This window comes from Macaca fascicularis, chromosome 13, assembly GCF_037993035.2.
Source record: "Macaca fascicularis isolate 582-1 chromosome 13, T2T-MFA8v1.1".
Classification (NCBI taxonomy): domain Eukaryota; kingdom Metazoa; phylum Chordata; class Mammalia; order Primates; family Cercopithecidae; genus Macaca; species Macaca fascicularis.
This window is the reverse complement of record NC_088387.1, coordinates 66,922,869-66,946,263: the sequence shown is the minus strand read 5'-3', so window position 1 is coordinate 66,946,263 and position 23,395 is coordinate 66,922,869. Positions and strand designations below refer to the sequence as shown.

Below are 23,395 nucleotides of genomic sequence, written 5' to 3'. Positions count from 1 at the left end.
ACAGATATTTGCCACCTGGGGGCAATATGTCCTTCTTCTTCTCATCGAGAGCTGTGGGAGTCAATTGAAACTCATCAGCTTTTAAAGAATGCTGTTTATTTTGTAACTAAATGTCTCCAGAACTTACTTTATGACTTGAAAACAAACATCAATTATATAGAAATGTAATACTTAAGAAATGGGTAAATATGTCTTGAACACCTATATGCACTAGAACTATGAGGTGTACTGAGAGGTACAAATTCAGCAAACATTTATTAAGTAGCTTCTGTGTGGCAGGCACAGGGGATCCCATGATGATTGGTCCCATCTCTAGTGTCAGAGATAGATAGGACTTGAACAGAGTCCCAGCAACATATCCATTCAAATTTGGTAATTTGAGGAGAGTCTTTAAAATGGGACTATTTATAAAGGGATGGGGAAGGTGTGAGGAAATGACCCGGGATAGTGCAGCACTACGCAGCTAGTAATGGCAGCCTCTCTCACTAGCCCTGGCGTGAAGGGGCAGGAGGAGGGGACAACTGCTGCAACCCTGAATACGAGAGCCGCTTGAGATGGCAGCCTGAGAGAAGCCACCACTGTTAGCCAGGGGACTCTGCCAGCATTCAGTGCCCCTGCGGGAAGCAGCCAAGGAAATAAATGGTGCAGCCTCCCTATTCTTCCTCCATCTCTCTAATCTCCCACCCATGCTCCCCCTTGGCCAAACTCAACCAGAAACCAGAGGACAAGGGAGCCCACTGACATTCTCCGTGCAGGCCAGCTTCAGGCACAGAGCAGGGTGGACGAGGGCAAAGAGGGGATGTGGAAGGACAGACTGGAGATATTTGGCACAAAGTACCCTGGAGCCTCAGAGGAGATCTACAGCCTGGAACTGCTTCATCAGGGAGGTGACGAGAGCTGAGGCTTAAAGGATCTGTAAAAGTTCTTAAGAGGAAAGGATGAAATTGGGGCCTGGCCCTAAAATATTTGTACTGAGTAATTTTATAAGCACACATGAGGATTGTATTCTAGGGTAATAAAATGAAGAAAGCTGTCAAAACAGTATTAACAATAGTGAGGGTGGCTAATATGCCTGGGCCAGCAACTATGCCAGCTCTTTCCATGTAGTCTTTATAGGAATCCATGAGTAAGGTTATTATTATTGCCACTTACAAATCAGAAAGCTGAGGCACAGGGAGCTTAATTAGTTTGCACATTTAGTAGGTAATGGAACCAAATTCAATCCCATGCAGTGTGACTCTGAGAACACACCTGTGACCACTGCTTAACACTATCTCCCTCTGCCGTGTTGCCTCTCTTTACACTAGACTCCTGGGAGTTGTACATGGTGGAGGAAAGAGTTCCCAAATCCAAGTCCAAAGCCCATGCTCTTCATCACTACAGGCTAGAATCATTTTGGCCACTAGTTCATATTGGGGGAATGATAGGCCAAGTCCTCACTGTGGAGGACTTGAATGTCAGTCAATGAACTTTATTCCCTAAGTTAAAAATTAGTTAAAAAGAACAACTGTTGACCCGTCTTAGATAGGATAACCATTCAACCTAGTTTACCCCTGTTGTTCTGGTATAATTATTAATAGCTTTCCTCTTCACTCTCAAACGTGTCTTGGTCTGTACGGTAGATTGTGGTTAACCTAATCTTGATGCTCTTCAAGGGCAGGCTTGTCTTTTCATTGTTGCAGTACTGGCACATCAGTTTTGGGTGAGAACATAGCTTTCAGCATACCATGAACAGAGGAGTTGGTAAAGAGGCTCGGTATTAAATGCCCTGGCACAAGGCCACCTGGCTGTCCTATCCCTGGGGCTGTGCTTACAACTCTTGACAATAAGAATGGTGGCAGAGGGTAGGCATATTCTTAATCGGTTTCCTTTTAGACATACCTTTGCAAAGTCCATGCTCCTGATTCAGAAATGTCTTTGTGACCCTACAAAGCAGTAGAAAACATGGTTCATGCAGTACCATCACCCTAGTGCCAATTAGTTTTCCAGATACCCCTCAAGAGAATGTTCAGATTCCATTCTTCCCATGACAGAAGAGGCAAGAGCAATATCTTTCACCTCTAGAGTTATGCATTACAATCCCTGAATCAGAGAATTGGAGCAACTAAACGAACGAGGTCCTCTAAAGTAAGTTGTATGTAAGGCATAATATTTTTTAAAGAAAGTTCTCTGAAAATTTTATTATAGAACTCCTATTCTTAAATATTACCTCTTTTCTTGGAAGCAAAGATACTGGTCCTATTAACCCTACACTATACTCCTTTTCTCCATTTACTTCACTTATTTTTTGAAAACCCCAGGTATTTAAATACTCATAAATGAATGAATAGACCTCATAGAAGCTGAAAATGTATTTTTGATATTATGATCATTTTCTTTGAATTTGGGGAGAAGAGATGTTTAATTTTATTTTCTTGAGACAGGATCTCCCTTTGTCATCCAGGCTGGAGTGCCATGGCGTGATCACTGCTCACCACACCCTCCGCCTCCAAAGCTCAAGCAATCCTTCCACCTTGTCTCCTGAGTAGTTGGAACTACAGGCATGTACCACTATGCCTGGCTAAGTTTTATATTTTTTTGTAGAGATGGGATTTTGCTATGTTGCCCAGGCTGGTCTTGAACTCCAGGGCTCAAGCAATCCACCTGCCTTGGCTTCCCGAGATGCTGGGATTACAGGCATGAGCCACTGCACCCAGCTTATTTCTGTATTTTTTGTAGAGCCTGGGTTTTACCTCTATAAAAAATAACTTTTCAACTAATCTTTAACCTAGGGAATGTTGCAAACCCAGGCTAGTCTTGAACTCCTGGGCTCAAGAGATCCGCCTGCCTCGACCTTCCAAACTGCTGGGATTACAGGCACGAGTCACTGTACACAGCCAAGAGATGCCTTAAATTATGAAGTTTTAGTTTTCACAAGTGTAGTGTCAATTTAAAGGCAGTCACATGTCCGTGCATAATGCACATGATCAGGTTTCTTCATCTCTTCGTGTGGTTTGCTTGACAGTGAAGTTTTGGATAATAAGTGTTTTTTGTGGATTCTTCTGTAGGTGGAAGATGCTGTGCCTTTTCCCCTGATGGGAAAGCCTTAGCAGTTGGCTTGAATGATGGGAGTTTCCTGGTTGTAAATGCTGACACTGTTGAAGACATGGTCTCTTTCCATCACAGAAAAGAAATGATCTCTGATATTAAGTTTTCAAAAGGTGAAGATGACAGCAGATACTTTTTAAAATAACACAGTCTTGGGACAAAAAATTACAAGAATGAACTATTTAAATGTTTCTTTGACCATTTCCCCACTTTTAAAATACTAAGTTCCTGGAAGTAAATTCCTATATAAGATACTTTGGTGTTAACCCCACATTTTTCTTTATAGATACGGGAAAATACCTTGCCGTGGCATCCCATGATAACTTTGTGGATATTTACAACGTACTTACAAGCAAAAGGGTTGGCATCTGTAAAGGTGCTTCGAGTTATATTACACACATTGACTGGGACTCTAGAGGTAAAGTATGTTGTGGCTTTTAAAATAGAATTTCTGTGTTTAAATAATGTCCATTTATGCATCGTTTCTAGAGAGAATGGCAGTTGAGTATTAGAAATGGGAAAGGGGAACGACTGTAATTTTACAACCCAGAGGCAGCTGCTGCTAACATTTTGAATATTTTCCATCTTTTTATGCTTAAGATTATTATTGTCACTATTGATTCAAGCCATTGAGTTTTGAGATGGTTAAAGATACATGATGCCTTTTGTTATCATAGCAAGCCACCACCTCACCTTTAGTTGGGCGTGCTTTCTCCTTGTCTTGGGTCTTCTTTCTCCTTGTCTTGAGGTCTCCTCCTTCTCCTCCTGGCTTGTTTCCCTTTTCCACCCAAGACTCCACCTCTTAGAGAACCACCCAAAAAACCTCAAGCAATTTTCCTCCTCCAGCAGAGGTAGAAATCTACATTCAGCCTGCCTAAAGTTTCTCTGCTCTATAAAACTCCCAGCCTACTCCCACCTCCTCCAAGTCATGCCCACAAATGCCATCAGGATTTGTCTTTTTAATAAATCTAGCTTTTATGGTGTTGCAAAGTCTTAAGCTAGCAAATGTGGAGGCTCTGGAAGTGAGTAAGACATGGTTTCTGCTCCCTGTGGAGTTTATAATTGAGTGAGGGAGACATACTCATCCATAAATAATACAAGAGCACAAAGTGGGTATGGTGTGAGTAAGCAGTGGTGAGTCACAGGGGAAGTGGTGAGCAGGGACTCAGAACGGGCCACGGCAGCATTCAGTACCCAGGATGGAACATTGCACTGTAGGGTGAGTCACTGTAAATCCTATCCTCGAGACTCGGCTGGTGTTAAGAGTCTGGAGCAGGCACTTGGGAATGGGCAGCATTCCCGCCTTCAGAGACATTGTAATCCACTGTGGTAGAAAAGCACCATGCCCAATGTATGCCCTGAGGGAAAGCTCCTTGGAGGTAATCCACGGAGCCTCCATAGAAGGAAGTAACCTTTGAGGTTGATCTTGAGAGTCGAGGAGAAATCCACCAGATAGCGCAATCAAGGAAGAGCCATTCCAGGCAAGAAGGAATATGGCATATGAAGAGCAAAGGTGGGAAGAACCAGGGGGTGATGAAGAAATAGAAGTGCTGAGTGGCTGAGGGTGTACAGGGAGGGGAATGTGGAGACGCAGGCTGGGATGGAGTAGAAGTTTCATGCTGAACTGTGTACTTGTAGGTACTAGGTAACTCTGAGGGATCTAGAGTGGAGCATTCCCTCCCATCCTGGGGAGAAGACGTGAGCCTGGAGTGGGGGCAGTTAAAATTAATCAGGAGAACGATGATGAAGGCCTCAGCCAAAAAGGGATTTCAGAGATGCCAGAACATTTTTTTTTTCAAGTAATTCTTGGAGTAGTGGCCTTAGACCAGGACTTGGAAACCCTTCTGCCCAACAGGTATTTAGTTGTAACTATACTTGCCATACTGGAATTTGGACTTTATTTCAGCTTTACAGCATTCAGGGGTTTTATACAGTGCAGTAGATAGAGAAGAAAGCATGCGATGCACTGCATTTATACAAGGTAGTACAAGTCCCAACAAGGGCAAAGGGAGATCAGATAAGTCCATTTCGCTTTCATGTCAGGGCAGTGACAGCCGGACACAGTGCCGAGGGCTTCGACCAGCATTTAAGACCAGGCAGGACACTATGACTTATGTAGGAACTGGTGAGGCCGATGAAAGCAGTTGCTTCTCAGACTCTTTGATATTCTCTGCTTTTTTTTTTTTTTTTAAAGCAGTGATTTCTCCCTATTTATTATCTTGCTATTCTCTTGCCAGGTAGAATAGGGTGTGATTAACTTTATTTAGAATCCAACACACACACACACAAATACACACAAAATACCTGATACAATATGTGAAATCCCATTACCCAGTGACTATTAGGGGTTAAAACCCATTATTGTTTCTATTAGGCAGTGAAGAGTCCAGAGAAAAGAGGGTATATAAAGAGTAAATTTTGACTGGGAAGATTTCTTAATTATTTTGAATTGTAAAATACACATAACAAAAATTTACCATTTTAACCTTTTTTTTTTTTTTTGGAGACAGAGTCTTGCTCTGTCTCCCAGGCTGGAGTACAGTGGCATGATCTTGGCTCACTGCAAGCTCCGCCTCCCGGGTTCACGCCATTCTCCTGCCTCAGCCTCCCTAGAAGCTGGGACTACAGGTGCCCGCCACCACGCCCGGTAATTTTTTGTATTTTTAGTAGAGACGGGGTTTCACCATGTTAGCCAGGATGGTCTTGATCTCCTGACCTCGTGATCCACCCGCCTCGGCCTCCCAAAGTGCTGGGATTACAGGTGTGAGCCACCGCACCCAGCTCCTTTTTAACCGTTTTTTAAGTGTACAGTTCAAGGATGTTAAAAACATTGACACTGTTATGCAACCATCACTGCCTCTGTCTCACAACTCTTTTTGTCTTGTAAAACTGCAGCTCTATTCCCATTAAATGATAACTTTTCATTTCCCCAACCCCTGGCATCTACCATTCTACTTTCTGCCTCTATGAATGTAACCACTCTAGGTACCTCATGTAAGTGGAATCATACAGTATTTGTCTCTCTATAATGGGCTTATTCCACTTAGCATAATGTCATCAAGATTCCTCCATGTTGTGGTGTGTGTCAGAATTTCCTTCCTTTAAAGACTGAATGTTTCATTTTATGTATAGTCCATATTTTGCTTATCTATTTATCTGTTGAGGGGCACCTGTGTGGCTGCCACATTTCAGCCATTGTGAATGATGCTGCTATGAACATGAATGTACAAATATATCTTCAAAACCCTGCTTTCAAGTCTTTGAGGTATATACCCAAGGGTGTAATTGCTGAATCATACGGTAGTTCTATTTTTAACCTTTTGAGGAATTACTATACTGTTTTCCATAGCAGCTCTACCATTTTATATTCCCACCAGTTGTACACAAGGGTTCAAATCTCTCCACATCCTTGCCAAACCTTGTTTTATGTGTTTATTTTGATAGTAGCTGTCCTAATGGATGTGAAGTGTATCTCATTGTGGGTTTCATTTGCATTTAAGGAGTTTGTTCTTAATTCTGCAAACGTATAGGCCCTGTGTCAGATGCTAGGGGTATAAAGAGAAGTAAGTCCCAGATAGAAAGCACAAGATCTCAGCCAGGATCGGGGAGTGCTGCTGTGGAGGGACCTGGGGAAAGGTCTGTGTAAAGTCTCTCAATATGGAGCCATCACTTGGTGGAAAGAGAAGCAAACCTCCCTATTTCCATAATCCTGCGCAAGGCCAGCCTCCTAAAGCTCAGGAGGCTGAGGGAGGGCACTGGGAGTGAGCAGGAGAGGAGTGGAGTCAAAGGTCTTTGAAAAGCTACCTTGCCTTTCATCATAAGGGTGCCTTCAGTCAGGTGAAAGGATTGGACCAAGTGCTTTCTGTGGATTGAGAGTAGTAGAAACACTTCTGATTTTTAGGGAGGAATTATACCATCTGGAGAATAAGAGAAAGTATGCCTGTGAATCTTGCCTGATCTAACTCCACTAGCCATGAGACATGTGTCATCCTGATATTCCTGCATTCCTGACATCCCAGTCCCCAAAATGCCTGATCTCGGGAATATGCCATGCTGCCTCAAGACCAGCCTGGCTTTCACAGCAGGGGCCTCCAGGGTCTGGCAAGGTTGACAGCAGAAATTAGAAGCAGGGATCTGTTTCATGCCTTTGATCCTGTTGAAAATAGTGAAAGCATTTGCCAGAGCCAACTGGCTTCTCAGCGGCAGGGATGGCACAGCCGCCAGCCTCAGCAGCCTCTTGTGCCCATGGCAACTATAGGTCCTTGGAAAACCAAAAAGTGCATTGGGCTTTTGCAGGAACATCAGCTACCCCTGAATGAAAGCTCCAGCATGGAATACTTGAGAAAGAAAAAATGTATGGAGGGAGAGAAAACATAGAAAGGATATTTTCTAAATGCTGTAAGTTCATTTCTAGAAATAACAGGCTGTAACATCCTTTACAAATTAACAATTTGAAGGCTGGGCGTGGTGGCTCACACCTGTATTCCCAGCACTTTGGGAGGCTGAGGTGGGTAACCTGAGGTCAGGAGTTTGAGACCAGCCTGGCCAACATGGTGAAACCCCATCTCTACTAAAAATACAAAAATCAGCCAGGTGTCGTGGCGGGTGCCTGTAATCCCAGCTTCTTGGGAGGCCGAGGCAGGAGAATCACTTGAACTGGGAGACAGAGGTGGCAGTGAGCCGAGATCGCACCACTGCACTCCAGCCTGGGTAACAGAGTGAGACTCTGTCTCAAAAAATAATAATAAATAAAATAAAAATGACAATTTGAGCCATAATAGCACATTTCATTCCCATTTTTATTGCAAATGGCCTGATATTTGGTACATTTAGTACCAATTGTTGGAATTAGTCTAACTTGTAAATTATATAGCAGCCGGGGTGATGTATGTGGATCACTTTGTGGGCTGCAAAGCTCTATGGTACCTGCAAGATGTGTGATGTAAGGACATGGGTGTCTCAGCTTTTAATCTGTGCGAACAGATATTTCCAGTGAATAAAAATGTGATTCTGAAAGAACAGGATTACTGTTTTTGTAGAGCAATTATAAATGCATTAAACAGAGTTTTTGTTCTTGATTCTGCTCCTCGCCCTCAGAATATTTCAGTGGTGATAGAGAGAGAGACAGCAGGCAGAGAGAAAAAGGAGCGGTGACCTAAATATTTCCTTATGCTTAAAAAATGTGTATTAGCAGCAGTAAAGAAAATTTTGGTTTTAAAAAAAATACTCTTAATCATTCCTTCCTCATAGAAGAATAGCTTTTTGGTTTGGTTTTTTCTTCTTCACATCCTTGATTGCAAAGAACAGAAACCCACCAACCAGCTTAAACTTTCTTTTTTTTTTTGAGACAGGATCCCACTCCGTCACCCAGGTTGGAGTGCTGTGGCACAATCTCAGATCACTGCAATCTGTGCCTCCTGGGCTCAAGAGACCCTCTCACATCAGCTTCCCAAGCAGCTGAGGCCACAGCGCCCGCCACTATGCCCGGCTAATGTTTTTTTTTCTGTATTTTTAGTAAATATGGGCTTTCACTATGTTGCCCAGGCTAGAAACCAGCTTAAATTTTAAAATAATAATAAAAGATGAGTTTATTGGAAAGATACGGAGATACTTTATAGAATCCAAGAGCAGGAAACAGTCTGCCAAGGAACTAACTTTAGGAATGAACTAGAAAACGCACAGGAACCAAGCAAGCAGTTCCTCTCCACTCGTCTCCCACTCTTAGGCAGCGAGTTTCAGTATCCACTGCTCTTCTGCGTCTTACCTCTGCCTATGACCCCTCTCTCTGCACAAGTGGCCTTTCTCTACCTCATCTGCACATGGCCAGTCTCAGCTGCCCCAAAATGCCACCCACAGGCCCAAAGTCCACATCTCATCCCGGTAGGCACCAGCTGATTCAGCCTCTTGGATTCCAATTTCCCAAGAGAATTTGATTACCCCGCTCGGTGTGAGCCTGGCCCCTCCATGGTCAATGTCTGCCCCCAGAGTACAAACATGACCACGGAGGCAGTTCTCAGGGAAGGGGCATGGGCTACATGGGGACCCTATGAGCTGTCTGCAACGCTATCCAGCACTTCTGGTACTTGTCTATGTGTTTAGATTCTCAACTATTTTTGCAATCATAAATTACCTCACTGAGAGATTTTTCTCGTTTTTGGTTTTAAGTGAAGTACGATCTTTGAAACTATGGTGTAAAGTAAGTTGTTGGGATTTATCTGAGGATTACAGTCCTCTGAGTTATTTTAGTATCTCATGGCCAAACATAACCTAAAATTAGCTGTATTCAAAGAATGTGTTCACTGAATACTTTAACTGTTTGTCCACATGCTTTGTCATTTGCAGTCACTCTTGAGTGTCCTAAAAGTAGAATTACTTTCCAGTATTGATTACTCATTTTCTTATAATTCTAAATAGCCAAAGATAACTCCCTTTTTTCTTTTCTCACTTACATATATTCAGCCATAAAGTCAGAAGATGTGCCCATTTCAGAGTACACATTTTCAGATACATTTGCTCCAAGTCAAGGAAAAATCCCCTAATGTTATCATTCACCAAATTAGAAATGATTACAGTTGTCATTTAGAAATGAGAGAACCTTATTTTTAGTCATATAGAAGTAGATCTACAACTTCTTAAGATTAGCCAAGCTAGGCTGGGCATGGTGGCTCACTCCCATAATCCTAGCACTTTGGGAGGCCAAGGTGGGCGGATCACCTGAGGTCAGGAGGTCAAGACCACCCTGGCCAACATGATGAATCCCTGTCTCTACTAAAAATACAACAATTAGCCAAGTGTGGTGGTGGGTGCCTGTAATCCCAGCTACTCGGAAGGCTGAGGCAAGAGAATTGCTTGAACTCAAGAGGTGGAGGTTGCAGTGAGCTGAGATTACACCACTGCACTCCAGTCTGGGAAACAGAGCAAGACACCATCTCAAAAAAAAAAAAAAAAAAAAAGATTAGCCGAGCTAGATTTCAGATCAAGTTGGTGCCTATTTAAGTGCTAAAGAACATGATTAAACCGAAAAGTTCTTATTTTGGTATTATTTTTCTAAGAAAGATATTTCAAGACTACTAGATATGCCATAGTTATGGGGAAGAAACAAAAGGAGAAATATTATGTATATTTATACTGAATTATTCATAGGTGAAATATTATGATGTCTGAAATTTGCTTCAAAATAACCTAGGGTGGAGGTTCATGAAACAGGCTTGGCCATGTGTTAATAGCTGTTGAGGCTGGACAGCGGACATCCAGGGGTTCTTTGTACTCTTCTATATGTGTTTGAAACTTTCCATAATATTTTTAAAATGCCAAAAATACTGAAACATATATACCTTGAGTCATTTACATTTTAAGCCTTACAAGATTGTTGCCATTGTAGGAGGAGAATTAGGAAATCTAACCTTTTTCAACATCAAATCCAAGATTATAATTGTGCATCAGACTGAAAGACTGTTTTTGCCCAACATTTTCTTTGGGGAAAGTCCTGGATTTCTTGTCAAATTTTCAAGTAGGACCAGAGGGTGGGGAAGGAATGAGCATTTATAGTTTATTTTGTGTGTTCTGTTTCTGGGCTTTAAAGGCAAACTTAGAATTCAGGCCGAAGTAATTGTGAATGCCCACAATAAGCGATTTACTTCTAATTGCCATAACCTTCCAATGCCATATTCTTGCCAACGCAGTTTGCTGAGAGGCAACTGGGAAAAAGAGGAGGAAAACTGATTTTTCTCAGGCTTTGGAAAACTATGTTTTCAGTGCAGCAGAATAGAACATATCAAACTTTATTCTTCTGTTATTTGAATGATGTTCAAGGTCAAATTTTATGAAGTCCATATTCTGAAAATCACAGCTTTGGGGTTTGTACCACATCATGTAATTGGCAGTACATGCCCTTATGAATAATTCAAAATGTATTTACTCAATTTATGAGACTTTGATTAAAATGAATCAAAATAGCAGCACCCATGCTTCTCATTTTATAATAAAGAGTTAAAGTCAGAGTTTAATTGTCTCTCTACTTCATTCTTTCGTAACAGGAAAATTATTGCAAGTTAATTCAGGTGCCAAAGAACAACTTTTTTTTGAAGCTCCAAGAGGCAAACGGCATATAATAAGACCTTCAGAGGTAACAATCATACACAAAGATTTTTTAAGATATTTTGTGAAGATTTAATATGTGCATTTTAATAAAACCTATCACGTTAACTACTAATATGTATTATATTTAGTATACCTTTAAACTTGATCATGTCTTAAATCCGATTGCTTAATCTGGTTTCCAGGTTCCCGGAACATAGGGACTTATCACACCGCTGGTGGAGCAATGTACAGTTGATGCTCTGCTTAATTTTTCTCTGCCTGAAGACAATGAATAAGCTAACAATTTGGATGTTATATATTCCTTTTTCCATTTGACATGTCATTTTGTGCAAAGCTTTTTATGAACATACATTTTGAAACATGTTTTCTCAATGCTTATTTGTAATTATGAACATTATTATCTATAACAACAGATTTTTTTTTTTTTTTTTTTTTTTGAGGTGGAGTGTTGCTCTTTTGCCCAGGCTGGAGTGCAGTGGCGCCATCTTGGCTAACTGCAACCTCTCCCTCCCAGGTTAATGAGATTCTCCCACCACAGCCTCCCGAGTAGCTGGGATTATAGGCATCTGCCACACACCCAGCTAATTTTTTAATTTTATTCTTTTAGTAGAGATGGGGTTTCCCCATGTTGGCCAGGCTCATCTCAAACTCCTAACCTCAGGTGATCCGCCCACATCAGCCTCCCAACATGCTGGGAGCAGATGTGAGCCACCGTACCCAGCCTGGAAATTATTTTTTTGAGACGAAAACAATCTGCAATCTGACCATTGTATTGTATCAAACTGTTTTCTTTTTTCTATGTTTCCTCATGTCCTTAGCTACATACATCATTTTTTAATTGCTGAAATCAAAGCCTAGATAAAATTTTTGAATTCCTAAACTAACACCCTCTTGAAAGCTAGATAGATGCCTTTTGTAGACGTGTACCTCTTTCACGGTGTACACATAACGAGCCCTGGTCTAAGTGTTGACGAGGACGAAGAAATATTGCTTCCTTAGAGGAAAAGGAGGTAAGGGTATGCTACTGAGTGGCAGGCATCTGTCTCTCCCTCATTTCAGTTTGCCAGTATCTTAAACCGTCCCAGTATTGTAAGGTTCTCCCAAAGACATTTGGACACGTGTACATTTGCATTTTCATTGTTTGTAAAGGAAGTATATGTGTAGTACTTTAAAAATATACATTGTCATAGATCATGGCATTGTATTAATGGAAATTGTTCACTGAGAAATTTTGATCTCACTCCCCTCCCCAGTTCCAATTTATTTGTCTCTGATCAGTCCTCTTTTTAACTTTTTTATATAGAGGAGCTTTTATGGCCTTGAGTAAGAGATATTTTTAATTATGTCATTTATTCACTGGTCATTTGTTGACTGCCAGATACTTTATATATCTTTATTTTTTATTTTAATTTCAGCTTTTATTTTAGATTCGGGGAGTTACATGTGTAGGTTTATTACATGGGTCTATTGTATGACACTGAGGATTGGCATACAAATGATGGCATCACCCAGGTAGTAAGCACAGTTCCCAGGAGATAGTGTTTTAGCCTTTGGCTCCTCCTCTCTCTGCCCCCCAGTAGTCCCCAATGTCTATTGTTTCCACCTTCCTGTCCGTGTGTAGCCAATGCTTTGTTCCCACTTATGAGAACATGTGGTATTTGGTATTTTGTTCCTGCATTAATTCTCTTAATATAATGGCCTCTAGCTACATCCATGTTGCTGCAAAGAACAAGATTTCATTATTTTTTATGGCTGCATGGTATTCCATGGTGTATACGTACCACATTTCCTTTATCAGTTGGTCACTGTTGGGCATCTTGGTTGATTCCATATCTTTGCTATTGTGAATAGTGCTGCAATGAACGTATGAGTACATGTGTCTTTTTGGTAGAACAATTCATTTTCCTTTGGGTATGTACCCAGTAACGGTATTACTGAGTAGAATCGTAGTTCTTTAAGTTATTTGAGAAATCTCCAAACTGCTTTCCACAGAGGCTAAACTAATTTACATTCCCACCAGCAGTGAATAAGCATTCCCTTTACTCTTCAGTCTTACCAGATTCTGTTATTTTTTTTTTACTTTTAATAATAGCCATTCTGAATGGTGTGAGATGGCATCTTGTGGCTTTGATTAACATTTCTCCAATGATTGGTGATAAACATTTTTTCATGTTTGTTGGCTACTTGTATGTCTTCTTTTGAGAAGCACCTGTTCATATCTTTTGCTCACTTTTTTTTTTTTAAGACCCTTTTTTAAGGGTCTTGCTGTATCACCCAGGCTGGAGTGTAGTGGCACCATCACGGCTCACTGTAGCCTCGATTTTCTGGGCTTAAGTGATCCTCCTGCCTCAGCCTCCCGAGTAGGTGAGACCGTAGATGCACACCACCATGCCCAGGTAATTTTTGTATAATAGTTTTAGTAGAGCCAGGGTTTTGCCGTGTTGCTCGGGCTGGTCTCCAACTCCTGTTGCCCACTTTTTAATGGGGTTGTTTTTTTACCTGTTGACTTCAGTTCCTTTTAGATTCTGGATATTAGACCCTTTTCAGATGCATAGGTTGCAGATGTTTTCTCCCATTCTGTAGGTTGGCTTTTTTCTCCGTCAATGTTTTCTTTTGCTATGTGGAAGCCCTTTAGTTAATTAAACTTGTCAAGTCTCACTTGTCAATTTTTGTTTTTGTTACAATTGCTTTTGAGGACTTAGTCATAAATTCTTTCCCAAGGCCAATGTCCAGCATGGTATTTCCTAGGTTTTCTTCTAGGATTCTTGTAATTTGAGGTGTTACATTTAAATCTCTAATCCGTCTTGAGTTAATTTTTGTATATGGTGAAATGGGGGCGGGGGGTGCAGTTTCATTCTTCTGCATATGACTAGCCAGTTGTCCCAGCACCATTTATTTAACAGAGAGTCCTTTCCCCATTGCTTATTTTTGTTGACTTTGTCGAAGATCAGATGGTTACAGCTGTGCAGCTTTATTTCTGGATTCTGTATTCCATTGGCCTGTATGTCTTTTTATGCCAGTACCAGTCTGTTTTGGTTACTGTAGCCTTGTAGTATAGTTTGAAGTCCAGTAAAATGATACCTCTGGCTTTGTTCTTTTTGCTTAGAAATGCTTTGGCCCAGGCTCTTTTTTGGCTCCATGCAAATTTCAGAATATATACACCTATATTTTAATCCTCATAACAGTTTTACCTTAATAGTTGTCAATCTGGTTTTACAGATAAGGAAACTAAGGCTCTGTGAGGGCTGTGATCTCAACCCAGAGACATCTGTGTGTGACTCCGTGGCCTAAACCATGAAGCCTCTCAGTTTCTCCTGTGGATTTAAACATCATTTCACATCACTTCAGCTGTACTTTCCCTTCCTGTTTTAATGCCCCCAAATAAGTATACTAAAATGAAATGTAATTTAACAAAATGGTAGAGGAAGATGAGGCTGGCTTGGAACAGATGAGCAATTATTATATAAAAGAATATGCACAAGAGGAAAATTAATGTTATAATGCTCCCCAAAGTGATAGGCGCTTGCTCTGAAGAGTTAATTTGTTACACCATGGTGCACATTTGTTACTCCAGAGGCTGATTCGTGATGATGTTGGTTGCAAGTCCCTCCAGCTGATGCTTTCTTGGTCAACTTCCCTAGTGGTGCCAAGGCCCTTCGACTGAGCATGAGGGATTTTGGAAAATCTTTTTCAAATAAGCAATTTTTTTTTTTAAAGAAACAATCATGGCAAACTAATACAAAGCTTACCCAGCAAATTGTTAAAATATGACAAATGTTAAAATGCCTATTTCAAATCCATCTGATACAAACGGTACAGTTAAAGCAGCACCACATTGGGAGGCAAAGTCTCTGGAGCAAACCTCCTGCTTCGGCTTCCTAAGTATACTGTGACTGCAGTGATGTAACCTCTCTGTGGGCCTCAGTTGCTTCCTTTGCAAAATGATAACATACCTACCTGAGGCAAGGTGCTGAGGAAGGGATCCTTTGAGGACTCTCCTTCTATCTTAGTTCCAGCATTTTTAACAAGTTTATTTAACCCTTTTGCATTGATGGATTATAGATATAATTCTTTTTTTTTTTTTGAGACGGAGTCTCGCTCTGTTGCCCAGGCTGGAGTGTAGTGGCCGGATCTCGGCTCACTGCAAGCTCCGCTTCCCGGGTTCCCGCCATTCTCCTGCCTCAGCCTCCCAAGTAGCTGGGACTACAGGCGCCCACCACCTCGCCCGGCTAGTTTTTTGTATTTTTTAGTAGAGACGGGGTTTCACCGTGTTAGCCAGGATGGTCTCGATCTCCTGACCTCGTGATCCGCCCGTCTCGGCCTCCCAAAGTGCTGGGATTACAGGCTTGAGCCACCGCGCCCGGCCAGATATAATTCTTAATGCTCCATTTTAAGTGCAGTTTCTGTAGCTTCCAGCAAGTTAGACATTTGCTTCCCCTGGAGAGTACGGTGTCCTGATCTGGCCAGTGGTGTTGTGTTGCGGTGTCTGCCAGGGGAGCAATACCAGCTCCCTTTCCTTTCCTGCTGGGATAAGGAGGCCAGCATCACTGTGGGGATTGCAAGTGGACTAGGAGATGGAATCTAGAATTTGGAAGGGAGTCAATGGCCAAAAGCCTGCTTCCAGAACCAGCAAGGGATGGTTCCCTGCTTCTCTTCCTGTGAAGGTTAGGTTAGAACATCATAAGGGGTTGAGGGACTCTACTTCTAAAACTGAGATGATTTCTGGGGGAACCACCTTGAGTCACCTCAGTCTGTGTTCCTACCTGAGGCCCCCAAGTCACAGGACCAGATGCAGATTTTTGGTTCCACTTCTGTGTGCCTCCAAAAGAAACACACAAGATTAAATGAGGAGAAATTTGAGTGACTAACAAATGTATAGCATCTTACCATGTTGTGACTAAAACTCCTGGCTGCATCTTTATCTTGTAATTTCTTTTCTAAGCAATAACAACAAGCAGAGATTAGGCAAGGTACATTAGCAGCATGCAAAGCAGTTTCAGATTGAAAAGGAGAGCTCTGGGCTTTAATTTTAGCTACAGTTCTCTAATTTCTTATACTCCTTCTGAACAGTGCTTTGTCTAAAGAAACTGGAATATTAAGGTGTAATAGCAGATCTTGAATGAAAGTAAATGAGACAAAATCTCCCAGGAAAGCCATAATGTTGTTATTGTCTATTATTGTTTTAAGTAAATGGAAAGAAAACCCTCAATCTTATCAGGATTAACCTATAAAAATTACAAATATTGTAGCCAAGAATTTCACACAAAACAGTTTTAAAGGATAAAAGATTCATGGCAATACAATATGAACAGCTCTTTGGATTTTTACAGTAGTCTCTCGAGAGCATACAGGATATTAAGCTTGCTGCAGAATCTTATTACTTTTTCCTCCAAGGAAGCAGTCATTTTTTTTTAAGTTCTGTCTAGTAACTTCTTAAAATAATTTGCTAAATGATCATCTCCATTGATCAGCCTAGCTTAGTGATTCTCAACTGGGAGCAATTTTGCTTCCCAGGAACATTTGGTAATGCCTGGGGACAAGGGTATGCTACTGGCATCCACTGGGTGGAGACCAGGGATGCTCTAAACATCATGACATGCACAGCACAGTCCCAACAACAGAATTTTCAAGCCTAAGACATCAGTGCTGGGGTTGGGGAATCTGGATCCAGCTTATGGCTTATACAGTGATAAATGTCTAGTTAAGAACTAAAATACCTTATTATTGTCAAATTTCCACAATTTCAAAATGTTCATTTTATCTAGAGAAAAACACTTGGATATTTGACTGCAGTGTTGGTTTCTTAATGCAAATAACCACTTTAAATATGCAACTTAGAATTTGTGTACCTCAGCACTCAACAAAAATGCCTATTGTTGTCAAAGGAATTTAGAATTACTCAGGTGCAAACTGTTTCTTTTAAATAAAACAAACTAGGTTGTGCAAAAATATAATTCCCTTTCGTTCTTTTTCAGATTGAGAAGATACAGTGGGACACATGGACCTGTGTCCTGGGGCCCACCTGTGAGGGAATCTGGCCAGCACATAGCGATATAACTGACGTAAATGCTGCCAGTCTTACCAAAGACTGTTCCCTTTTAGCCACTGGAGATGATTTTGGTTTTGTTAAGCTTTTCTCATATCCCGTCAAGGTAATATTGCATGTTTATTGTCTTTACTTGCTCAGTCTCATTAATAACCTTAAATCACCTTAAATCTGTCTATTGTATCTAAGTGCATTTTTTAAAATTTGAAGTCATAAGCAGTTCATATTATCAGAGTATTATTTATGCTGTATAAAAACCTCCCTGACATTGTGTTTGAGTGACTAATTTCAGTGCAGTTCTCACGGCATAGAATTCTACCTTGAAAGGCCTTTAGTGGTCACCAAATCCAACATCTCACAAACTGCAAAGTAAGTGTTAACTTTACAACCTCTCAGACCAGTGCCTTTCTGACTTTTATTAGGATACTTCCACAGATGAGGAACTTAATACCACACAGCAGCCCAACTGATTTTTAAATACCTCCAATTATTAAAACGTTTTCCGCTGTGTTGAGCTGAATTCTTTACTTTCCTCTTTTTTTTTTTTTATACAGTGGCATGATCTCAGCTGACTGCAACCTCCGCCTCCCGGATTCAGGCAATTCCCTGCTTCAGCCTTGCGAGTAGCTGGGATTACAGGCACCTGCCACCATGCCACACTAATTTTTGTATTTTTAGTAGAGACAGGGTTTCACCATCTTGACCAGGCTGGTTTTGAACTCCTGACCTTGTGATCCACCAGCCTTGGCATCCCAAAGTGCGGAGATTACAGGCGTGAGCCACTGTGCCTGGCCTCTTTTCTTTTTAAATACAGTTCTACCTTCTGAACCATCATTAAACAATTCCATTCCTCTAACAGCCATCATCTTTAGTAAGATCACATTTGACCCCCTGAAGGCTCACTTTTTTTTCCAGCCTAACATTTCTAGTTCCTTCAGCCGTTTCCCATATTCCATGGCTTACAGCTGTCCCCTCCCTTTAAGCACACTGCAGTTTATCAATTCTTCCTTCAACTGTCTAATCTAGAACTGTATTCAGTGTTTCAGTTGTAATCTGATCAGGTCAGAGCACAGTGGGACTGCTACCTTCTTGGTTTTGATGTTTACATTTATATTAAATCAAACGAAAATAACGTTGGCCCTTTTGCCTGCCACACTATAAAAACTGAATTCATAGACGTCAGTCTCAAAAATGTTCAGATTATCCCCCAGCCTATACTTACACAATTGATGTTCTAAGATCTGAATACAGAACTTTACATTCATACCCAAAAATTTTTATTTATTTCTTCTAAGTGTTCCATCCTATCTGTATCTTTGAATACCTTGTCAAAGCATTTTCTCTCCCTTGCAGCATCATGTCATCCTCTGCTTTCACAATCCTGAGTTCTAAATCATAGAAAAAAAGAGAGACGGAAACAATCAAACGTCAACTCCGGGAACCTCCCCGTCAATTCAATTTTACATTCCATTTATTTATTTATTTTAACTAAAGAGTGAATGAATGACAGGGTTTTGCTCTGTTTCCCAAGCTGGAGTGCAATGGCACAATCACTGTTCACTGCAGCCTCTACCTTCTAGACTCAAGCGATCAATCCACGTCAGCCTCCCCAGTAGCTGGGATTATGTGCATACCACCATGCCCAACTATTTTTTTTACTTTTTGTAGAGAGGGGGTCTCACTGTATTGCCCAGGCTGGTCCCAAACTCCTGGACTCAAAAAATCCTCCCACCTGGGCCTCCCAAAATATTGGAATTACAAGCATGAGCCACCACACCCAGCTGACATTCTGTTTGTTAATCTACACATTGTAACAGTTCTTTAATCAGTAACAAATATTTAAATTTACCTCCCTGTACAGCCGTTTATCCTAGTCCAAGAAGACATCATTAAATACTTGGCTAATGTCTTGCCTAAAAACAAGTGGATTTGGTCTCTGTCATCCTTAATCTCTCCTAATAAGTCAATCTATAAAATATGTGAGGTTAGTTCACAGTGTACCTGTTACTGTCTGGTTATCACTACTTCTTTTTCCAAATGCTTATTGAACTCCTGTGTAATATTTCATCCTAGAATTTTCAAGGGATTACATCACCTCATGAATCAATATTTGCCAGAACCTATTTGTTTTCCCATTGGGATACAAGAACCACTTTATGTTTGATGCCACCTCTCCTGATTTCTAAACTTTTCAGCTATTACTGTATTGTTTTTGTGGTCACATTTGAAGGTACCTGTACTCACGTAACTGAGTTGTTTTCTCCTTCGCGGTTTGAAGAACATTCTCTTTGACGGAGGAAATGAGAAATTGACTTTCAGTTCATGTGAAGCCATCTGATTAAGAAGTGTTCCTAACTTTTCTCTATTTTGCTTCTATCCCTAAATATATCTTTCACATCCTTTTCAAAAGTCTTATTTTTTGTCTTCATTCCAGAAACTACACTTAAAAGTCTGTGCAAGGCTTTTGTATTCATCCTTAATTGTTTGCTCCTCCTGTCATTTGTACATTTTAACCTGAACATACCAGTTACCTCTATGGCCACTTTGGTTACTTTGGACGCTTTTCCTCTCTTCTTCCTTTGTTAATATCTGATTAGATTATCGTCAGTAGCCCTTTCTAAAATACACATCTGATTATATCCAGTGTTACCTTCATTGCCCATCCCAAAGCCACCTGCCACCCTTCTGCCAATGATCTGTCACTTACCAGCCCTTCTTATTTAATCAGAATTTAGTTCTAAGTAGCCATTTTCCTTGCTATTTCTACGTATAAATGAAATTGCTAGCAGTACAAGGCAAAAAGTTAGTGATACCCTGGTTTTAGTAGACCGAGGTTTTGGAGTATCTGTTTAGATAACTAAAACCCCCACAGTACTATTGCACCTTGCTAGTACTTTCCCTGCCTGACAAGGTGGCTTGTCTATATATCACCATCATTTCAAGTTGTGTTCCTCAGACCAGAGTTCCAGGGAGGTATATCTCAAGTGGCCAGGAAGGAACCTGTGCAAAAGCTCTGGAATCCTATTCCTGTTTCAACAGAGTTACACTGTTTTGTATTTTGCACATTCAGCTTCTGTGTATGCTTTTTTCCTAAGATTTTACTGTGAAGATTTTCAAGAATACACATAAGGCAAGAGAATAATATAGTGAACTCACAGAAACCCACAGCCTAAATTCTGTAATTTAAAGTAAACTGTAGAATTAAGAAAGAAAAATAAAAACCTCAAATGACCTAACTTTACACTTCAAAAAAACTGGGAAAAGACCAAGCTAAGCTTACTGTTAGCAGAAGGAAGGAAATAATAAAGATTAGAACAGGAATAAATAGGGACCATAAAGAGAATAGAAAAGACCAACAAAACTAAGAGTTGAGTTTTTTTTTTTTTTTTTTTTGAAAAGATAAAATTGACAAACCTTTAGCGAGACTAGCCAAAAAGAGACTCAAAATTATAAATGAAAGAGACATTATAACCGATACTGTAGAAATACAAAGGATCATAAGAGACTACTTTGAGCAATGACATGCCAACAAATTGGATAACCTAGAAGAAATGATACATTTCTAGAAATACACAACCTACCAAGACTGAATTGCAAAGAAATAGAAAATCTGAACAGATCAATAATGTGCAAGGAGATTGAATCTGTAATCAAGAACCTCCCAGAAAAGCCCAAGACCGTGTGGCTTCATGTGTGAATTCTCCTAAATATTTAAAGAAAAAAATATTGCCAGTCCTTTTTAAACTCTTTCAAAAAAAAAAAAAAAATTGAAGAGGAAGGAACACTTCTAAACTCATCTTATAAGGCCAGAAGAACCTTGAGACCAAAACCAGATAAAGACATTACAAGAAAACTACAGGCCGATATGCCTGATGAATATAGGTGCAAAAATCTAAAACAAAATACTACAAACCAGATTCAACAGCACGTTAAAAAGATCATAGGACATGATCAAGTGGAATTTGTCCCTGGGATGCAAGGATGGTTCAACATATGCAAGTCAGTAAATGTGATATACCACATAAACAGAATAAAGGATAAAAATCATTTTATCATCTCAGTGGATGTGGGAAAAGGATGGACAAAACTCAACATCCTCTCATGATTAAAAACACTCAAATTAGATATAGAAGGAAGGAACTTTCGTAAAAGCCATAAATGAAAAACCCACAACTAACATACTCAATGATGAAAAGCCAAAAGCTTTTCCTTTAAGATCAGGAACAAGTCAAGGAAGTCCTTGCCAGAGAAATTAGGCAAGAAAAAGAGAGAAAAGGCATCCAGATCAGAAAGAAAGAGGTAAAATTATCTCTATATACAACATGATCTTATATATAGAAAACCCTAAAGACTCCCCCTCAAGAAAACTGTTAGAATTAATAAAGTCGGTGAAATTGTAGAATACAAAGCTAACATAAACTATTCAATTACATTTTTATATACTTAGACTATCTTAAAAAAACTGTGCCATCAAGACAAATAAAATGTTTAGGACTAAATTTAGCCAAGGAGGCAAAAGAACTGTATACTGAAAACTGTAAGACGCTCATGAAATAAATTGAAGAAGACACAAATAAATGGAAAGAGATCCTGTGTTCATGGAGTGGAAGAACTAATATTGTTAAAATGTTCACACTACCCAAAAAATAATCTACAGATTCAATGTAATCCTTATCAAAATTCCAAAGGCATTTTTTTCACAAAAATTGGAAAAACATCCTTAAAATTTATATGTAACCACAGAAGACCTACATAGCCAAAGCAGTCCCAAGAAAGAATAAAACTGGAAGTGTCACACTTTGAAATACAGATTTCAAACTATATTACAAAACTATAGTAATCAAAACAGTATGGTACTGACATAAAAACAGACACATAGACCAGTGAAACAGAATAAAGATGCCAGAAATAGATCCATGCATGTTATATAGTCAATCTTTGACAAGGATACCAAAGGTACACAATAAGGAGAAGACAGTCTCTTCAATAAGTGGTGTCAGGGAAACTAGATATCTGCATTCAAAAGAATGAAATTGGATCTTTATCTCACACCATTTAGAAAAATTAAAATGGATTAAAGACTTAAATGTAAGACCTGAAAACATAAAACTCCTAGAAGAAAATATAAAGAGTTTTTTGACATTGGTCTTGGCAGTGATTTCTTGGATATAACAGCCAAAGCACAGGTAAAAACAAAAGCAAGTGAGACTATATCAAACTAAAAAACTTTGCACAGCAAATGAAATAATCAACAAAATGAAAAGGCAGCCTATGGAATGGGAAAAATAATTGTAAAACCCTGTGTCTGATAAAGGGTTAATATACAAAATATATAATGAACTTGACAACTCAATAGCAAAAGCCGTGATTTTAAAACAGGCAAATTACTTGAATAGACATTTCTCCAAAGATGACATAGAAATGGCCAACAGGTATATGAAAAGATGTTCAACATCACTTATTAGGAAAATGTAAATCAAAATCACAGATATCACCTCATGCCTATTAGGATGTCTATTTAAAAAAGAACAAGTGTTGGTGAGGGTGTAAAGAAAGGGAACTCTTGTATACTCTTATGCCCACCAACAGTGTACGAATTGGTATAGTCATTGTGGAAAACAATACGAATGTTTCTCAAAAAATTAAAAACTAATATGTGATTCAGTAATCCCACTTCTGGGTATATATCCAAAGGAAATGAAATCAGTATTTTGAAGAGATATCTACACCACCATGTTCATTACAGCATTATTCACAATAGCCAAGATATGGAAACAACTGAAGTATCCATCAACAAATGAATGGATAAGGAAAGTGTGTGTGTGTGTGTGTGTGTGTGTATACACACATATATATGGTGGTATATTATTCACCCATAAAAAAGAAGGAAATCCTGTCATTTGCAATAGTGTAGATGAACCTGAAGGACATGGTAAGTGAGATGAGCCAGGCACAGAAAGACAAATACTTTGTGATCTCACATATATGTGGAAGTTGAAAAAGTTGAACTCGTAGAAGTAGAGAGTAGAAGGGTGGTGGCCAAGGACTGGAGAGTGGGGGGAAATGGGGAGATGTTGGTCAAAGGGTATAAACTTTTTTATTTTATTTTTTTGAGATGGAGTTTTGCTCTTGTTGCCCAGACTGGAGTGCAATGGCACAATC

General features: G+C 39.9%; 1 protein-coding gene across 8 annotated transcripts in view; it reads left to right on the top strand.

Moving 5' to 3' along the window:
• Positions 1-23,395, top strand: part of EML6 (EMAP like 6) — a 257,346-nt gene that overhangs the window by 182,942 nt on the left and 51,009 nt on the right. For all 8 annotated transcript variants that reach the window (XR_010580450.2, XR_006691700.3, XM_065527077.2 and 5 more), the window contains 4 exons: positions 3,048-3,200; positions 3,374-3,505; positions 11,124-11,212; positions 17,163-17,339. Coding sequence is in view for 6 of the 8 variants with exons in the window: in XM_065527077.2 (XP_065383149.1) it covers positions 3,048-3,200; positions 3,374-3,505; positions 11,124-11,212; positions 17,163-17,339 (551 nt within the window). In the remaining 2 variants the exon portion in view is untranslated. The remainder of the gene's footprint in view (positions 1-3,047; positions 3,201-3,373; positions 3,506-11,123; positions 11,213-17,162; positions 17,340-23,395) is intronic.